General features: G+C 34.5%; 2 protein-coding genes across 5 annotated transcripts in view; one reads left to right on the top strand and one right to left on the bottom strand.

Moving 5' to 3' along the window:
* Window positions 1–9,936, bottom strand: part of LOC113817052 (centrosomal protein of 78 kDa) — a 10,761-nt gene extending 825 nt beyond the window's left edge. Inside the window, exons 1-10 of one of the 2 annotated variants that reach the window (XM_027369052.2) lie at window positions 9,826–9,936; window positions 8,234–8,488; window positions 7,798–7,925; window positions 7,291–7,467; window positions 6,919–7,093; window positions 6,487–6,665; window positions 6,060–6,277; window positions 5,707–5,832; window positions 4,028–4,216; window positions 1–3,816 (exon numbers count right to left, since the gene is read on the bottom strand). The exon at window positions 1–3,816 is cut by the window's left edge and continues 825 nt beyond it. In XM_027369052.2, coding sequence (XP_027224853.2) covers window positions 2,295–3,816; window positions 4,028–4,216; window positions 5,707–5,832; window positions 6,060–6,277; window positions 6,487–6,665; window positions 6,919–7,093; window positions 7,291–7,467; window positions 7,798–7,925; window positions 8,234–8,474 — 2,955 coding nt within the window. In that variant the 5' untranslated portion in view covers window positions 8,475–8,488; window positions 9,826–9,936 and the 3' untranslated portion in view covers window positions 1–2,294. Of the gene's footprint in view, window positions 3,817–4,027; window positions 4,217–5,706; window positions 5,833–6,059; window positions 6,278–6,486; window positions 6,666–6,918; window positions 7,094–7,290; window positions 7,468–7,797; window positions 7,926–8,233; window positions 8,489–9,820 lie in introns of both variants that reach the window. The other variant, XM_027369053.2, reaches the window with a different exon arrangement.
* Window positions 9,937–10,068: 132 nt separating this feature from the next.
* Window positions 10,069–17,500, top strand: part of LOC113817053 (RNA polymerase II subunit B1 CTD phosphatase Rpap2) — a 14,467-nt gene continuing 7,035 nt past the window's right edge. Inside the window, exons 1-5 of one of the 3 annotated variants that reach the window (XM_027369054.2) lie at window positions 10,069–10,225; window positions 12,956–13,097; window positions 14,478–14,549; window positions 14,744–14,858; window positions 16,828–16,989. In XM_027369054.2, coding sequence (XP_027224855.1) covers window positions 14,482–14,549; window positions 14,744–14,858; window positions 16,828–16,989 — 345 coding nt within the window. In that variant the 5' untranslated portion in view covers window positions 10,069–10,225; window positions 12,956–13,097; window positions 14,478–14,481. The remainder of the gene's footprint in view (window positions 10,226–12,955; window positions 13,098–14,477; window positions 14,550–14,743; window positions 14,859–16,827; window positions 16,990–17,500) is intronic. The other 2 variants (XM_070113631.1, XM_027369056.2) reach the window with 2 other exon arrangements.

Below are 17,500 nucleotides of genomic sequence, written 5' to 3'. Positions count from 1 at the left end.
GGAAACTGAAACAGCTGAAGGTGGAGGTAGTTGCCATCTCACAGGTGAGACTTGGTAGCAGCATGATTAGTGAGAATGGTTTCAGGTGTTTCTGGTTGGCCTGCAGCAATAGTCACCATCTCCTGAGGGTAGCCATAGCCATCTCCAGTTGACTTCAGTTTTCACTTGTAGAGGGAACTTCAGTCACTGAGTATATGGTACTTAGCTCAAGCACTCATTTGACTTAATGTCTCTTTCTGCTGCTCCTACTGTCACTTGTGAACAATATGATCTTTGCTAAACTGATTTCCATGGCGGATACCTATCTGCAGTGAGATATTCATGTTGTACTGGGTGACATCAGTGTGGTATCCAACTATGATTGAGCTGACTACAAGACATTTGTTAGTTCAATAACTCAGGAGTTGACATTTGTTGTAAAAACAGTATCCTTCTATCGGACTTTGCAAGGTCCCAGAGACGGAGGATTTCTGGCCCCTGGTATCAGTATTGTACTTGCATCACAACCTGACACAGCAATGTATGTAATGCAACCAAGGAAACTAACAACCTCCATAATAGGCCACGTCCTTGTGTATTGTAAAATGCAATTGCCAGTCTGGTCATGGGATGCTTGCAGTCTACCTTGATCTTAAGAAGGCATTTGACTTAGTGAATTGTGAATCACTTTGAGAAATTGTGACTTGGAGGAACTCTGACAAAGATTATTAGATTCATAGCAAACCTATATACTTGTACTCAAAATGCTGTAATGTATGGTGGAATTCCTGTGAATTCAGGAGTGAAGTTGGGTTGTATTCTTGTACCAACCCTTTTCAACACTTGCATAGACTGGATAAATACACAGTGCTATCATCCAAAGTCATTGCAGAGTAACACTAGCCAATATCAAGTTCACAATGACTTTGCTGATGATTCTGCAAACTTATCTACAGCTTTGGAGACCCTATTGGCAGCTCTTGATGCACTAAAGTGAAGCCCTTCTGTCTAGAGGTCTCATAAACTGAGAGCAAGATCCAAAACTTTGAGGGTTTGCTAGAACATGCTCAGTCTATTCACCCTTGCAGTGAGGACACTGAAGTGACCTAGTTCATAGTCCATAGTTCAGTCAGCAGATTGACTGATCTTGCAGCAGGAGCCATGCACTCATTTGATAAGGTCGAGCTCTCTCCAAAACCTTTGTGCACAGATAATGAGACATCCTTGTCACTTGTCACTTGGCAACAATAGCCTATAACATGACATTCCAGTAACCTCTGCCCTTAACCAATTTTTTTTTCATGACTAAGTTAACTGAGCCCCCTGCAGATAATCTTGCCCAGCAGGCTGTCTCCTCTACTGATCGCTCAGGGTGGAGAAGGCCCACAGAACCAAGAAATTCATGATGAAGTTGAGATGGGCTTTTGCCAAGAGGGGCCCTTGTGGAAAAGCGTGGTGGATGTGGCAAATGTATTCTCCTCATCATTATCCCACTGATTAAGTGACTAACTAATTGGGCCACTACATCAAGGTATAATCACAAAAATACTACTGAGGATATTTTCACCTTGTTATATCCTTATTGAGAAATATTTGCCATATTTAAATAAACTGATCCAAGTATAATCAGTGTAAGCAAAATACCTTTACCTTAGGCCATTCATTTGCCTAATCTTACATAACATTTATGCAACACTACAATGACTAGTGTTTATCACATATGTGTACTAAATTTGTGTGTGTGTGTGTGTGTGTGTGTGTGTGTGTGTGTGTGTGTGTGTGTGTGTGTGTGTGTGTGTGTGTGTGTGTGTGTGTGTGTGTGTGTGTGTGTGTGTGTGTGTGTGTGTGTGTGTGTGTGTGTGTGTGTGTGTGTGTATGTGTGTGTGTGTGTGTGTGTATGTGTGTGTGTGTGTGTGTGTGTGTGTGTGTGTGTGTGTGTGTGTGTGTGTGTGTGTGTGTGTGTGTGTGTGTGTGTGTGTGTGTGTGTGTGTGTGTGTGTGTGTGTGTGTGCATATATGTAAACATACATGCACAAACACATATACACATAAGCACATACATACATATACACACAGGTATAATTTAATATCTAAAACACTGCAAAAGGCACTTTTACTTATGCATCAAAAAAAATAAATAAATAAATAAAAGAATGTCTCCCAAGAAAGCAGTCCTAGTACATTGCAATTTTGTTTTTAAAGTTCTATGGTATATATTACCTGAAGCAAAGCATACTTCAAGAAATATATTATAGCCATTGCTTTAAGAAAGAATAATAGTTTCTGAGGTTTTGATTCTCTGTTATGACATCCTTCTTAAAATTCTTCTTCACCAGGTGTTACAAGATCATCAGGTATGGATGTGGATGTTAGAGAAGAAGCAGATATACTTACACCTTCTACGTCACTCACCTCAAAATCACTGTCATATTCTATGTCATCAATTTCCTGTTTTAACCTACTAGATGATGGTAAGTTGATTTGGATTTTGTCAGTGTTAGTAGGAATAATATTCTTCTCTTTGTTTCCTGGTTTGTCGACTCTACTTGGCTCACCCTCTATATTACGACTTCTGCCTTTGGTTTCACCTTTACCTGTGGACCATTTATTATGAGAATGACTAAGCTGCTCTGTGATGCTCACAGATGAGGAGATTGATCCACTTCTTCCTGAAAAGTTGAAAGTGGTTTGGCGCATTCGTAGTTTCTCATCGTCTGTTTCACTAACCTCAGTACTCTGAACAACGTTTGCTAGATCATCTGTCTTGTATGTACGTTTCCTCTCAGCATGTTCTGCATAGCTAATGTAACCTGTTGGTATCTCTCTCCTTGCAGCATACTCCAGGGGGGATTCTCTATGTGTCTGACCTTCATGTTTTCTAGAGTGTGAATATTCAGAATTTTCCTTGACCATTTGTTCCTTCTCTATTATACCTTCAGCTCTCTCTCCAGCCTCGTGCTGGTCCAGGTTCAGAAATTTTTCATTCTCTGGTAAATGCACTTCAAATACATTCTGACTGGATATGTCTGCACTAGACACAGACATTGCCTCTATCCTCTCAGCTGGTATTTCGTACGACATAACATAAATGTCTTCTGCATCTTTAATTCTTTTTGAGAGATCTTGACTTTCTGAAGAATTTACATTTTGTACATCACTGTCTGCATCTCTTGTTATCAAACTAGGTTTTCCTTTACTTATTTCACTTTCTTCATCCTTACTGCTGGTACCTTCAGTTCTTTCCATTATCACTGGTTCTCTTGTATGATATGTTGTTGCTATACGAATGGAGGAAAAGTCCTCTTCATCTTGTTCACAGTTATCATCCTCATCTTCATCACTTGTACCTTGAGATTCATAATTATCTTCAACTTCTTCCAATGTCTGACCTTTGGGAAACAAGCTTAGCATATCTGCCCCTATTTTAATATCTTCACTTAATTCACAGAGAGTTGTTTTTTGTTCAGATTCATTAGCTGTTTTATGTGACTTCCTTTTGCAATCAAGTAATGTATCATATTCTAGAGGTTCCCTTGATATTTGTACTTCTTCTACTGATATCGATGGATTGACTGTTAAACCATCTTTGACATCTGATTGTCTGTTAATCACGTGACTTGGCATATCAGATTCAGGAGGAGGACCATTGAACACAACTATTGGGTGTGGAATGTTAGAAGGCTCATATAATTCAGGTACCAATCTGGACATTTGTCTGTATTCTGAATCATGAACGGTATCAGCTGAGTCAGACCAGGGCTGAGTGATGTGATCCAGCCTCTTGCTCTTTTCTTTATTTTCTTTTCCAAACTCAGGTATGATCAGCTGTTTGTTAAGTCTGAAAAGATGGCAGTAATCAGAATGAGTATATGTAAAAAGTATTGATTATAAATTAACTTATAATCTTAACTTATAAATTAACTGATAATCATGGTATTTGAAACCTGGCACATAAATTTAGCATTGCAAATAATCATTCCTTATTTTAAGATATCTGATCATATTTTCTCAGTTTTTCACAATCAAAATAGTGAACATGTATATAGTACCCAATGTCCTGGAGATGGGAAAGAAACTTTTGGAATTTCTGAAAGCATGTCTCAATATGAGAAACAGTTCCTTCATCAAGAATGTGACTTTCTTTTATTTTTGTTTGAAGGCGAATGAGTCTCCTCTCAGCACGCTTACGAAGTTGACGTTCCTTGTGATATCGCTTCTTGTAATGTTCCAGTTTTTTGCTGAAAATATAAAATACTTTTATTACTTTATACATACATATTTTGAAAAAAAATATGATGATAATATAAAGAGAAATTAGGCTCAAGTCTCATTTAGTTATGTTTATAGATAACTTCAACATATTCAACAGGAGACCTAGTAAATTGTCTTAATAACCTATTTGTACATTTCCTTTTAACCCAATGCCTCTTGGCTGGTTACATGTAAACTGTAATTTTGGTTTGTTAATCTTGGTATCTTCTTCCAATACTTTTAATTTCATTACTGTTATTACTGTTATTGTTGTTATTATTTTATTATTATTATCATTATTGTTATGATTATTATTATCATTATCATCATTATTGTTATTATTATTATTATTATTATTATTATTATTATTATTATTGACAATATGATTACATAAACATAACCTCCTTGGCAAAGGTAATAAAGGCAATAATAATAATAATTGTTATCCCTATTGCCAAAGTAATAAGGGTAAATAAAGCAATCTTTAAAAAAAATGCCTGGATCTGGATCATGATCTGCATCACCAGCAAAATTTAATGGTATCTAAGGTAGGCTAAGAAACACCTCTGCTACAAATTAAAAAAAAAATCTGTTCATAACTTTTTGAGTTACCTTGCTAACCAACAAACTAACTAACAAATCAACACTACCAAAAACATAACCTCCTTGGCAGAGGTAAAAATCCCCCCCAAAATCAAAGAAAGAGGAAATCTGGTGAGGTCAAATAGGTCTACTAATTCAGGGGTTCTCAAACTTTTTGGCTGCGACCCCTTGACCCTCACTTTGAGGACCTCTGTATTAATTTACTCCTTAGTGGCTTTGGATTTGTGGAGCCATTTATATGTAATACATTTCACAAAATTCTTCAATGCGCTTTTCCTCGATGGCACTGGGTTAATATACATACTGTGAATACACAAAGCTAGTCTTCTCTGTTCTGGGATCCCTAGACAGTCTCATCTAAGTCTGGCCAGCTACAGTTTTTGATTGGTCAGCTGACTTGATTTCGGTGAGGCTGTCAAGGAATCCCAGGACAGAGAAGACTAATGTGACCTTAGCTTAAGCATAGCCCACTCCGTGCATGATGATCTGATTTTTAATTATGTAATTACTCTGATCTCTAAATACACATGTACTAAGTAGTTAGTTTTCTCTCTAAAGGTTTTGTAAAGCAATAATAAGAAATCAGTAGCACTGATTAAGGACCAGTTTTCTTTGTGGTCTCTTGTTTTATTGGAAAGGATATTTTTGTATTTATCTTTTGCTTAAGATTAACAAATGAAAAATGGAAAACATTTTAGTCAGGTGGGATTATGATTATCTATAGTGTTAACTAATTTAAGATAAATTTACACTTCATCATATTTTATTATCTGGATAATAATAGCCGTAGCTGGTAAGTATTTCATTTTATGAAGATTATGTGATAATATATATATTAAAAGGATTTCATAACTCACTCTTGCAATGCACTTGCCTGATTTTATGGAAGTTATGTGAGCTCATTTCAGCAACTTGCTGTGGAGAGTCAGATTCTTTTGGAAAAGCATCTTTTGCTGTTTCAGGTACAGTCTCAACCAATGTACCAGGTACCATGCCTTCTCTAATTGTTTGGGGAAAAAAAATAGAAATATATCAAACTGTAATAAGTCAAAGAAGTTAAGTCAACTTCATTCACTCATAGGAGTATAGTTACTGAATTAGTAATTTACTTACAAATGTTAGTTAATGCCTACAAAGCAAAAACAATTATTTCCAAAGAATACTTTCTTTGCCTTATGCTATTGAGCCCATACCTAAATAAGCAATGGGGTGTGAGAGTAAACTTACCTTCTCTCATATAATCTGTGTTCGATTCTCCAAGGAATCCCAAACTGTCTAGGTAAAGAAGGCTTCTTTTTAACTGTCTCTTGACTCTCATTCAGTCCTCTGGTTTCCTTGAGTTTATTCCTGCCAGTAGCTGCATATGTCCCCACCTTTCCTTCAGGATTTTTATTTACTTGCCAACCTCCGTGAGGGCTATCCATCAAATCCAACCAGACATATTGCTAATGTAGAAAAAAAAAATGTGGCCATTACACAAAGTTAATAGAACCCCATAAGTATTTTTTTGCAACATACTGTTCATTTTATGTATGGTCATATATTGTTTCATAAATTAGCTATTTCTTTGCTCAAGTTATATTTACTTATTTCATTTATAAACCAACTTGCATCATGAATTACAAATCAATCACAAGGCACAAATTCCACTCACTTGTACACTATATTGATCTTGTCTGTCAGTCAATAATGCAGTCACTTCATTTACTAAGTGGTTGGCAACAAAGGGGTTTCTTCTTAAATCTACAATCTCCAGAACTTGATTGGCCTTCAGAACTTTCTTCATCAGCATCCCACTCTCATTGCTTAGACCACAGTGTTGGAGGTCAATGGCTTCATAAAATTTATGAATATAGGATTAATTTAAATCCACTGGACAGTCACAATATGGCTTCCAATTGAACAATTTTATATATAATGTACAAATTCTAATTATGAGCATATCATATATCAGCCTCATAATACTCAAACCAATTTAATCTTTCCTCTAGCTTAAATGTTTATATACACATATGTTCACTGTTGCACCTTCCCCTTCCCCACATATACACTTGCACAAAACATATTCATCTTTTTAAAATCTTACCCTTGATCCACAAATCTTCATAAAGCACATCTGCAATAGCTGCCAACCCATTGTCCCCAAGGTGGGGGTTATCATTAAGAGTTACCCTCCGAAGACCTCGCATGCCATCCAGGTGAGGCTGCCGCAGCCTAAGGGTATCTTGCCACATGGCACTGTCTCGGTTCATCCTCTGATGCTGTCATGTTTTGAAAGATCAATTTAATACTGTGAGGTTATTTTACCACATGTTCCTAGTAGGGATTAAAAGGATCATAGTGCCTTCAAAAAAGTACCTTGAAAAAAGGGAAAATATAAAACAAAGACTTATGACAAAAAAAATCAAAGATGCACGAAATATACCTAAAATTCTATAAATGTATGGCACATACATACTTGCATTAGGCTGGCCACTGCACAGGCCCCTTTTTCAGATACTGAGCAATGTGTCAGTGCAAGATGAGTGATACTTGGCACATTCTTAACACTCTGACAGACAAGTTCAGCTCCATTGTTGCCAAGTTCACAGCCTCTTAAGCTCAGGCTCTTGAGATGACGTGTTTTGGAGAGGCCCTGAAATTACCATTTGTTAAATGAGCCTTCTTCATATCAGTTAAACAATCACTTGGGTTTTACTGGGTACCACTTTCTTATCGCAATGCTGATCCTGAAATCCTTTTACAAAAAAAAAAAAAAGCTGACATCATTATACAAAACATCATTCACTTCATTTTATGAAAAACATTATGATAATTTGCTCAAATTGAGATACACATAAAGGAAGAAATATTTGTAGATACTGATGGCCAAGTGACTAAATCAGAATATTTGAATTTCAAAAATGGCTATCAATGTCTTTGCTGATACACAATTTATCTAATCATAACTTACAACAGATCTTACCTGGCAAAGTATACTGAGGTTGTTGCCTCTTAGGGTTACATTGCTGATACTGAGCACTGACACTGTCATGGAGACAGACAAACTCGCACTGATACCTTTCATAATCCTCTGAATTGTCTTCACTCCCACTGAAGGAAAATATGTCATCATCATTAGATGTGTGAAACTGTTCATATGCATACATACATTTTATAGCACTCTTTAATTGAAATCTCTACTATGATATTTTTGTTTTGTTTTTTATATAGCACCTCTTCTGCTGGTAATGTGATGAATGTTTACAGTGAATAGTACAAAATTCATCATCAACATCATTACAAAAGCTGAGAATTTATGATTTTCCACCCCATTTACAATGAGCGGCAAGGCATAAAAGAACTCATCAAATACCAAAATATTTCAAAGGACAGCTACAGTTGTTTCCTCTATATATTACCTTCTTTCCCAGGTGGAATATATATGAAGACCTGAAGGGGAGTAACTTTGTTTTGCAGTGTGTGACATAGTGCTTCTAAATGGTCTAGGTCTATATCTGATACGTTAATCTCTAAATTTCCTTGAGAAAGTTGATGAGTAAACCGGCCAATGGGGTAGGTGTTATATAGTTCACATGAGAGCCTGTAATGTCGAGTGAGTGTTTCACCAAGCAGTTGTATATTAGGAGCTTTTGGGGACATCCTGCTGACCCAATCTGCAAAGTAAGGAAGATTTCCATAATAGAAACAAGTAACATATGATCAGAATTTCAGATAATACTTTTCAAGTCAGTAAGAAAAACGAAAGTATCATGATAAATATCAATCTTGATTTATACTTAATATACATTTATGTTTCCACAAACTTTAGCCTATCATTCTATAATAGTCTAATAATTTTAATGAGTGTCATTTATTTATCTTTAATGCTATGAACAATAAAAGTAATTATATGAAATTACTCTCTACCTGTCATACAAACAATATTTGGTAAACACATCACAAGCCAAAATCTAATACTACCCAAAAAACAGCTAAACTAGAAATTATGAACTATTGGACATATAAGTAAAGAATAAGATATAATGTCCTTTTTTCTATAATAGGTAGATGATGATACTAATATTATTAGCACCAACAGATTTGTGAGGCTAAAGATTACTGAAAACATTTTAATCATATCAAAATGTATGAGAAAACCTATTCCTTTTCACTAAGGAAAGGCAGCAAATTTACTATTTATCTATATGTGTTCCTTTTTATTCATGAAAGTTACCCTGGACTTTCATCACTTTTCCATTCGTCATGCCCTCCTCATCGACAGCCACTACAGATGGACTGTAAGGGATCTATAATTTCAGAATCAGACAAAAATTTCATGATTAAAATCCTAACCCTCTTGCATGTGCAGTTCAAGCACGTTTGTTATACAGTGCCTGTCTTGCCTCCAATCACGAGACAGCTTTTGGTGTCACATCATGTCGCAAGACACCCTAATTACCACCAGAAATGATAGCATAGGTTTTCTGGAGGCATAAGACGTATATATTCAACTTGGCCCCATTTTATTTTAACCCACTCACGCCGGTATATTTTGAAGCTGAAAATAAATCTTTTCCAGGCAGCTGAGCAAAAAAATGTCTGTGAGTTTCAGCACACAGTTGTGTCATTGTGTGGATTGCTGTTTGTCATCCACAAAATGATATGCTCTCTTGAATGCATGGCATTTGCCGTGGACAGCACAGGACAAAAAATCAAGGTCTGTAAGTGTCCTAATAAAGGGTATCATTACTATAATCATCAATCAGTTTGTGATTATTACTTGCTATAAATTATTAACCATTGTGCCACCTTAAGTATAGTTTGATTTGAATGCCATGACTAATATTGTTGGTCAAAAGCCATATATACAAATGTAAATGTTACAAGTCATAAATTTAACACATGAAAAAATACCTAATGTTTAATTAAAACGAATCATTAAAGTACTAAACATTTGGAAAAAAAATTACAGCATACTGCATATAATCTGTACAACTCGCCCATACCTTACTTTTAAAAATATTAGAGAATCATATTTTTCCAATTCCTGTTTCTTTTATCGGGGTCCTGTTCAGAACTGTTTGTTTATCTCGGACATTCTTCAGGGATCAAGTGTATAAATATATATCAATATGATGGAAATAAGATATCGTTACAGAAGGTTATATCCCTTATTTTTAACATTTTCATAATGTTTTGGTTATTTTCGTGAAGGAAATAGATAACAGGTGATAAATGTAGATTTCATGGATCGTGTATATAAATGTGTACATTGCAACATGTTGATATACCACAACACTACAGGCAGCCGATAATACTTCAGCATTTAGGAACACAGCATTTCATGATAGGATACTTGGCTTTGAGATTAATTAATTAGATAAAGCACCATCTTGTCAAGGAGTTGAGAGGTTAGTAAATGTAAAAATATAAAGCGAAAATGTTTGAAATACAACCAATATAATAGTAAACTGTACCACCAAAGGCTCAAGAAAAGGTATATTTAGAGTTACAAAGTGTTCATAGAAGGTTAATTATTTTACCAAAGCAACACAACCATTTTAAGGATGATTCCTGCAGACCATTAATAAGGATTAAGAGGACTGTGTACATGAAGTATTAATAGAATTACAAAAGAGATACAAGTACGGCAGCTGTATCCCGATATCTCGCAGTTAGGCGTACAGCTCACAGTTGTGCATGCACATATAAACGGAATAGTTTTAGTTCTACACAGCTTTTGCTCTATCTCATCTCGTATCTCCTTCATTTTGCACATCTTTTGCCATAGCTGAAAAGTGTCTTTATTTTATTTACCTTCTATTAGAAGGTAAATTTTACAGCTAATGGACATAATGAACAAAATTAAGAAGGCACAGGTTAGAGTTACAGCTGCATTATTTGCTTATCCATATTATAGAGTTTTATTAGTCCACTGCACATATGCATAATCTGGTCACTTTGGCAATTACTTATGTTTCATGAGGCCTTTTCCCATTTCTTACCTAACCTAACCTACCCTAATCTAATCTAACCAGCCTAACCTAATCTAACCTAACCAACTTAACCTAATCTAACTGGTTAGGTTAGGTTAGGTTGAAAACGGGAAAAGGCCTCATGAAACATAAGACACTGTACTGCCTATTACAGTATGATGCCAATTGATCATGCTTCTCTGAGTTATAGAGCCAATTATGATTGCCCTATTGCATTTTCAGTTCAGTATACCTGCAATGCCAGCTGGAACTTTTCAATGTTGATTATCAAGTAAAAAGTGTTTTTAGGCATGTTACTCTTTACTTTTATAAGCTTGGTTGTTAGATATAAGCCAAAGAATCATATATGCAAATGATAAAGTTAATAAATCAAAGGGACTTATTTTGTATGCACTCCTGTCAGAAATCAGAAATAACAAAGTTATTGGACATACAAGTATCAGAGAGCTTGAAATGAAAAACTGGTTGAAACTGGAAATTTACAGCAATTTATATTTGTGGGTCAGTAAGACTGATTTGGGTAAATGTCAATAACCATGGGTGAACTTCATTATAAAGTCATCCAAAGATGTGTTCATGGTACACACAGCTAAACACCAAGGTGGATGTCTACAAGCTCTTATCCTAGTGATAGGATGTCACATGTCATCTATGATTATTTACCATAAGATGAAATTGTTACCTGTTACCAATGTATTGAGCAGTTCTCACCAAAAATCTTTAATCTAGGTTGTTGAATTTGTCTCAGTGGATCAGCATATCCTCCATGCTGTGCACTCAATCAAAAACCATCAAATCCTCACCACATATTTTGACAAGATTGAGTTCAGACTGATGACTTACTTAACAGTAAAAGTGGGAGTGCAAGTTCTCTAAGTTCTTATAGTGATAGGATGTACAAAATGAAATTTTGTTGGTCATTGCTGAAGTACCATCAGGAGTGTACATTATGTTGATTGGCACAAGGTTATCAGTGGAGGTGCAGGTGTCTTCTAAACATATACCAGTAATTTTTAAGACATGGAAATGAATATAAGCTGTGTCAAGGAACAAGAATGGGAATAATAATTGAGTATTGTTGGGTTTTGATTATTTGTTATAGTACTTATATAAATATACCTTACAAAAATAGCTGCTCAACTGATTTAGCCTGAATTTTTTTAACTTCTCTACAGTAGGCTAGAAAGTCTATTACAGTCCTCAGCCAAATATTTATCTGATGAATTCAAATCTTAAACCCATGCCATGCAAGCTGAGCCCACTCAAAGTTGTGCATGAACAATAGTTATTTGCTTGTTTAGCCATTACTGTAGTGAATGAGTTGCAGCACCTAAAATGTAGGCTTGAAGTCACATTTTAGCTCCATTTTTGGGGATTTTTTATATTTTACATCCAAAATTTAAGTGAGAAAATTATGTTTCCTTTTCTTTTATTTTTTTCTAGTGGTTGATTGCATAGGGTGCTGGTGCATAGTCCAGTATGGTGTGCAAAGTATTTATGGTACTGATAACTGTGACTGACCATGAGATGTCCTGTAACACGGCTAAGAATATTTTCAAGCCTGACTAGCACAGGAGGGTGTAACTGTAAAGTAACCAGGATGGGAGTCTAGGCAGTTAGATATGCCTGAGAGGCTTGAGCTTATTCTAATTAGTAAAATCTTGACTTGAGTCAGCATGGGTCCCTCAGTCCTTTTAATATCTGACTGTGCCTTTATCCATCACACATTAATTGTTATATACATTAATCTAAGAATGACAGGTAAATTATATAGATGAGTGTAAGTTTAATTCCTTTATAAGCCAGTATGTATCCTTATTTTTGTCTGAACAGATTCTATAAATAATTTATTGTATGAGAGACTTATCAAATACGAGTTTCAGTACATGATTTTTTTTGTATAAAAATGGATCTACTGGAAGTACTTTGGTTATAAATACCACATTAAACTTTGAAAATCATGCAGAAAAATCTGGTATATGTACATATACCCACTGATAGATACTTAAAAAAATAATAATAAATAAATAAAAGCACAGACTAATATTTATTACAGGTATGATTTTCCATAAAATTTTATCCTGTCATCCCAATATAGATCATAGAATTAAAGACAACACCATCCATTCTGTCCTCATCTTTCAGACTCCTCTTTATAGAGGTTATGGTGGTGACTCCTCCATGTCCTGTTTGCTTTGGGCATCAAGGTACTAAGGTTCCAAAGCCTTAGGGAATAAGAAGACATACCTCCTCAAAACTTCAACTTTTGTTTAAGATTTGGACACAGGCAAGTAGCACAAAGGGGCTATATTATCCACTTAGAACTGGTAAATTTTATCATTCCAAGAATTCCTCAATTTTGCATACCAGAAAATGAATATTTTGCTGTCATATATCAAATAGCAGAAGTGTCAACAGGGCACAGGGTTGAAGTAGTTATTGTATTTATCCTCATTTATCCATATAAACATGTTAATAACACACTTTTAAAGCAAAATGAAAATCATATTTTGATCATGGAAAAAATGTACTTAGAGGTATTTATAAATAACAAGATGTGTGAATAATATAATAATGTTCCTGGAGGTAATTCTGTGGCCTAAGATGCCCAAGTACTGATCAAGTATTTGGGAGTTTGAGCCTCTGCAGTGCCCCAACTTTTACTAGCATATGGGGGAAGTGCCAACCTGTAGATGCCTGCCCACCTTACTTTTATTGTAACTGTCTTTGGTAACAGTATGGTATGTAGGAGAGTAAAAAAATGGGGGGTCTTATGTGGCTTAAAATTGCAAAGCAGTACCAGAATTACTAAATCACACTCACTATATTTCATTCATTAAAATAAAGAGTCAGGACTGTAAGATTGGTTAAGGGAAAAGTGGCTGAAAGGGAAGTGGGGCTATGGGGGTGATATTATGGATATGGCTGGAGGAACCTTGACAAATAGTACCTGATATATCATTTGACACTACATATATCTCATTGATAATTGAGAAGTTGCAGCCAGATTTTTACAGACCTTGCATGGTAATGGCAAATGATAAAGTCTAGTCCCATTCACTACATTATGTGGTGAAAAGTACCAGAAGAATTATGAAACTACTACTTTTTATATGTATGTATGTATATTTATATATATATATATATATATATATATATATATATATATATATATATATATATATATATAATATATATATATATATATATATATAAATAAAATATATATATATATATATATATATATATATATATATATATATAATATATAATATATATAATGTGTGTGGATGGATGGATATACTTTATGAAACTATTTGTATATGGTAATAATAAAGCTTCAGAGGATAGTTAGGGGTGCACAAAACCAAAACTAACTGTTCAAGTAACCAATAAGACATCATCACTGATACTTTTATGATATTTGAAAAAGGACATAGGGTCCAAGTCTATGGTTATTTTGATATGTATAAAATATGTTTATATGTATATATATACATATATATATGTATGTATATATATGTTTATATATTATTTTATATATGTATATTTTTATTTAGGAAATTTACTGCTTAAAAATTATTGTTTTCATTGATTATATGAAAATTCTGTGTCATGATTACTTTTTCTAAGTTTATTTGTATTAATTTCTAAATGTATTTTACAGTTCAATGATGGCTGATATTAGCAAGAAAACCACTGGAATGGAGAGCAAAAATGTGCAGAAGTCTTCAAGAAGGTAATGTAATACTTTTGTCAGTTTCCTTTTTTGAAAAGGTTTCTATCAGTTCTGCCCTAATTTTTTAAAACTTCCCAATTTAATTTGAAAAACGTAATACTTAATACAGATGTATGTAAAAAAAACGCTTAATTTTACATTTTAGTTAAGTGGCAGTCTCTTCATATTAATTTATGTCACAATATTGGTTCCAGGCTAGAGTCTTTCATCGCAACAAGTGAGCTTGCTAAGGCAGCTAGAAGCCGAGCACAAGCAGCCTTTTATAGGCTGATTGAAGAGGATGTTACTCCTCGTGTCTTTCGAGAAGAGGTATGTGCCATATATCTATTTTTTATACTTGTAGGTAATATTTTGAGTTTTTGCCTGTACACCTATATGTCAAAAGATTTGTATGATAATGACAATATCCATTTTGACACTATATGATATGATATCCTGTACAATTTTTTTCCAGATTTTTTCTGGATTTTTAGATTTTGTAAGAAAACTTTATTCTTTGGAACATGGTTGATAATTTATTTTCCCAGATTCAAAGCTGGCATGTGGTTAGGGCACTTTAAAGGTGGTTGCCATCAAAATCGGGAATCAGATTGAATTATTTTGTGGATTAGATTTATCACATGATACAGAACAGAAATTCTTAGCAAATTATAAATATTGACTCTTGGCTTTAGGCATCACCTTTGATGATTTTGAAGCAGCACTGTTATTGATGTTGCTGGAAACAATTTGGTTTATAATAAAACTATATTATTCAAATAACATCAAAATAAAGAGTAACATGACAAGAATAACGATAATAAAATTTTGATACATAATATAAATTTGATGTAAGTTAATATAGCCCTAATTGTAAAGGTAAAACTAATACTTTTTTCCAAATTTACATATTACCTCAGGGAGTAATAGCTCTGGGGAGGGCAAAAATTTGTGTAATGTACATCACATGAGGACATATTTTGCCCCACTGCCAGTAGTTTCCTCATGTTAACTTTTTCAATATGATTTATCATAAAAAGGATTTCAGTATATTTAATGGATCTACACAGCAATCTTTCAGTTTAACCCTCTGACTACAAGAACCCTTAGAAGTGCACCTTTGTTTTCTCAATGAATACAGAGGTTATTTTTATTTGAGAGGGACAAAGTTAGTTTTGATAACCATTAGTTTCCCTGGACTAACAACTCCCTTTAAGCCAGTACTCTGACACAAGATGGGAAATGAAAACAGTGTCTAGCTGACTGGGGCAATTAGAAAATGGGAAACTCTGGCTTACCAGCCTGATGACAACAGAGGGTTAGGGTCATAAGCCACCAGTGCGATCTTTGGTAAACAACATTGACGGGTTCAGAAAATGGGAAACTCTGGCTTACCACTGTGATGCTTAGAGTGATATCACAGTATTGAAAAGGTAAAAGGTGTTGTCCAGAGTCAAGAGATAATTCTTCTGTTTTTGTATGAAGCTAATTAGTAATTGAAATTACTGTGAAAAGTAGTTTTGATGATGCCCAGATAGTATTGCTGCCACACAAGTTTGAGTTTATTCACTCTCTGTGTATAAATATCTTTCTTTCACTCTTGTTCATTCAATCTTCAATGTTCTCTCTATCCCTTTGTTCATTTGTTGCTATCCTTTGTCCATTTATTCATCCATATACTTCTTCCTCTCTTTTTATCTGTTGCTAAACTGTAGGTATCCCCAGCTTCCGTCTGCTGCTGGATCACCTAGATTTTATAGCTCAAACTGATTGAATTCCACTCAAAACATGCTCTGCTGTTTCAAAGCCTCTTTTACTACATCTCTTGGTGTCCGTAAAAAGAACATTTATAAAAATTAACCACGTCTAAGTGAATGTCAGTTTATTCCTTATCAGGCACAGTAATAGTATCAACCAAGCACCTGTTGTGATATTAATGTTTCCTACTTTTCTGTGGGCTTCACATTTGGCTCAGTGCCTATGTGTACTTCAAGGATAATTTCAGACAAAGCTGATACAGGATTAAATTAATTTGTTGATGAGTATTGTGAAAGGGTACCAAAGAATATTTTCTTTGCATCATTTCAAAGAAAATGAAGCATCTTGCAATTCACATTGTTGTCATGCAACCTATAATACCTTCATCAGAAATGCATACAAAGCATGGAAATCCAGTATGATATGACCTCTTTTCTTGTCTGTAACATTAGGATGGTAACAATAATATTACTGCTATTGCTAATAACAATAAGGATGATAATAACAATAATAATAAAACTTTAACAACTTCTCTCACCAGCTTCACTTCATAAATCCAGAAATATATGAAGATATTATTGCTGACCGAAGCATTGCAGGATTGTGTGGGTATCCCTTGTGTTCAAATTATTTCAAAGACAAGTTTGGCAACAGAACGTACATCATTGTCAAGAATACTGTCTATGACATTACTGTCAGAAAGGTAAGTTTTGGAAGCAGTTGATGTTTTGGTTATCAGTTATCAGTCCTTATTATGTATATAAAGGGAAAGCTTAACAGTAATATCCTTTTAAAGAAATGTGAATGCTAAAATTTGTTGTTGGCAACTGTGTGTCTATTTAGAAGGATTTTCTTTCTTGAAAATGTAATTGTACTTTATTTGAAAATGCAGAAAAGGATGTGCAAAAAGTGCATGTACACAATTTTTTTCTGTCAGACCCTTAATTCTTATGGACATTTATTTAGAGCAAGATTTAACTGCCTTTTGTAACTCATATGGTAATTAAGTTTTTTCACCTTCTGGGGAATGTTATTTTCAATGACTGAATGCACTGTCTATTGCCATAGGGTGTAGAAATAGAGGAGTAACCACAAAAGGAAACAAACAGTTGTCTTAGACCTTTAGACAAATCTTGGGGGCAATATATTTTCTGCAGAATTGATAAGTGGCAACCTTTAAGCACCTCAATCATTAGAACATTTCCTGCCAGTTT

This window comes from Penaeus vannamei, chromosome 34, assembly GCF_042767895.1.
Source record: "Penaeus vannamei isolate JL-2024 chromosome 34, ASM4276789v1, whole genome shotgun sequence".
Taxonomy (NCBI): domain Eukaryota; kingdom Metazoa; phylum Arthropoda; class Malacostraca; order Decapoda; family Penaeidae; genus Penaeus; species Penaeus vannamei.
Note: the sequence above shows the minus strand (reverse complement) of the source record. Positions and strands in the feature narration are given on the sequence as shown.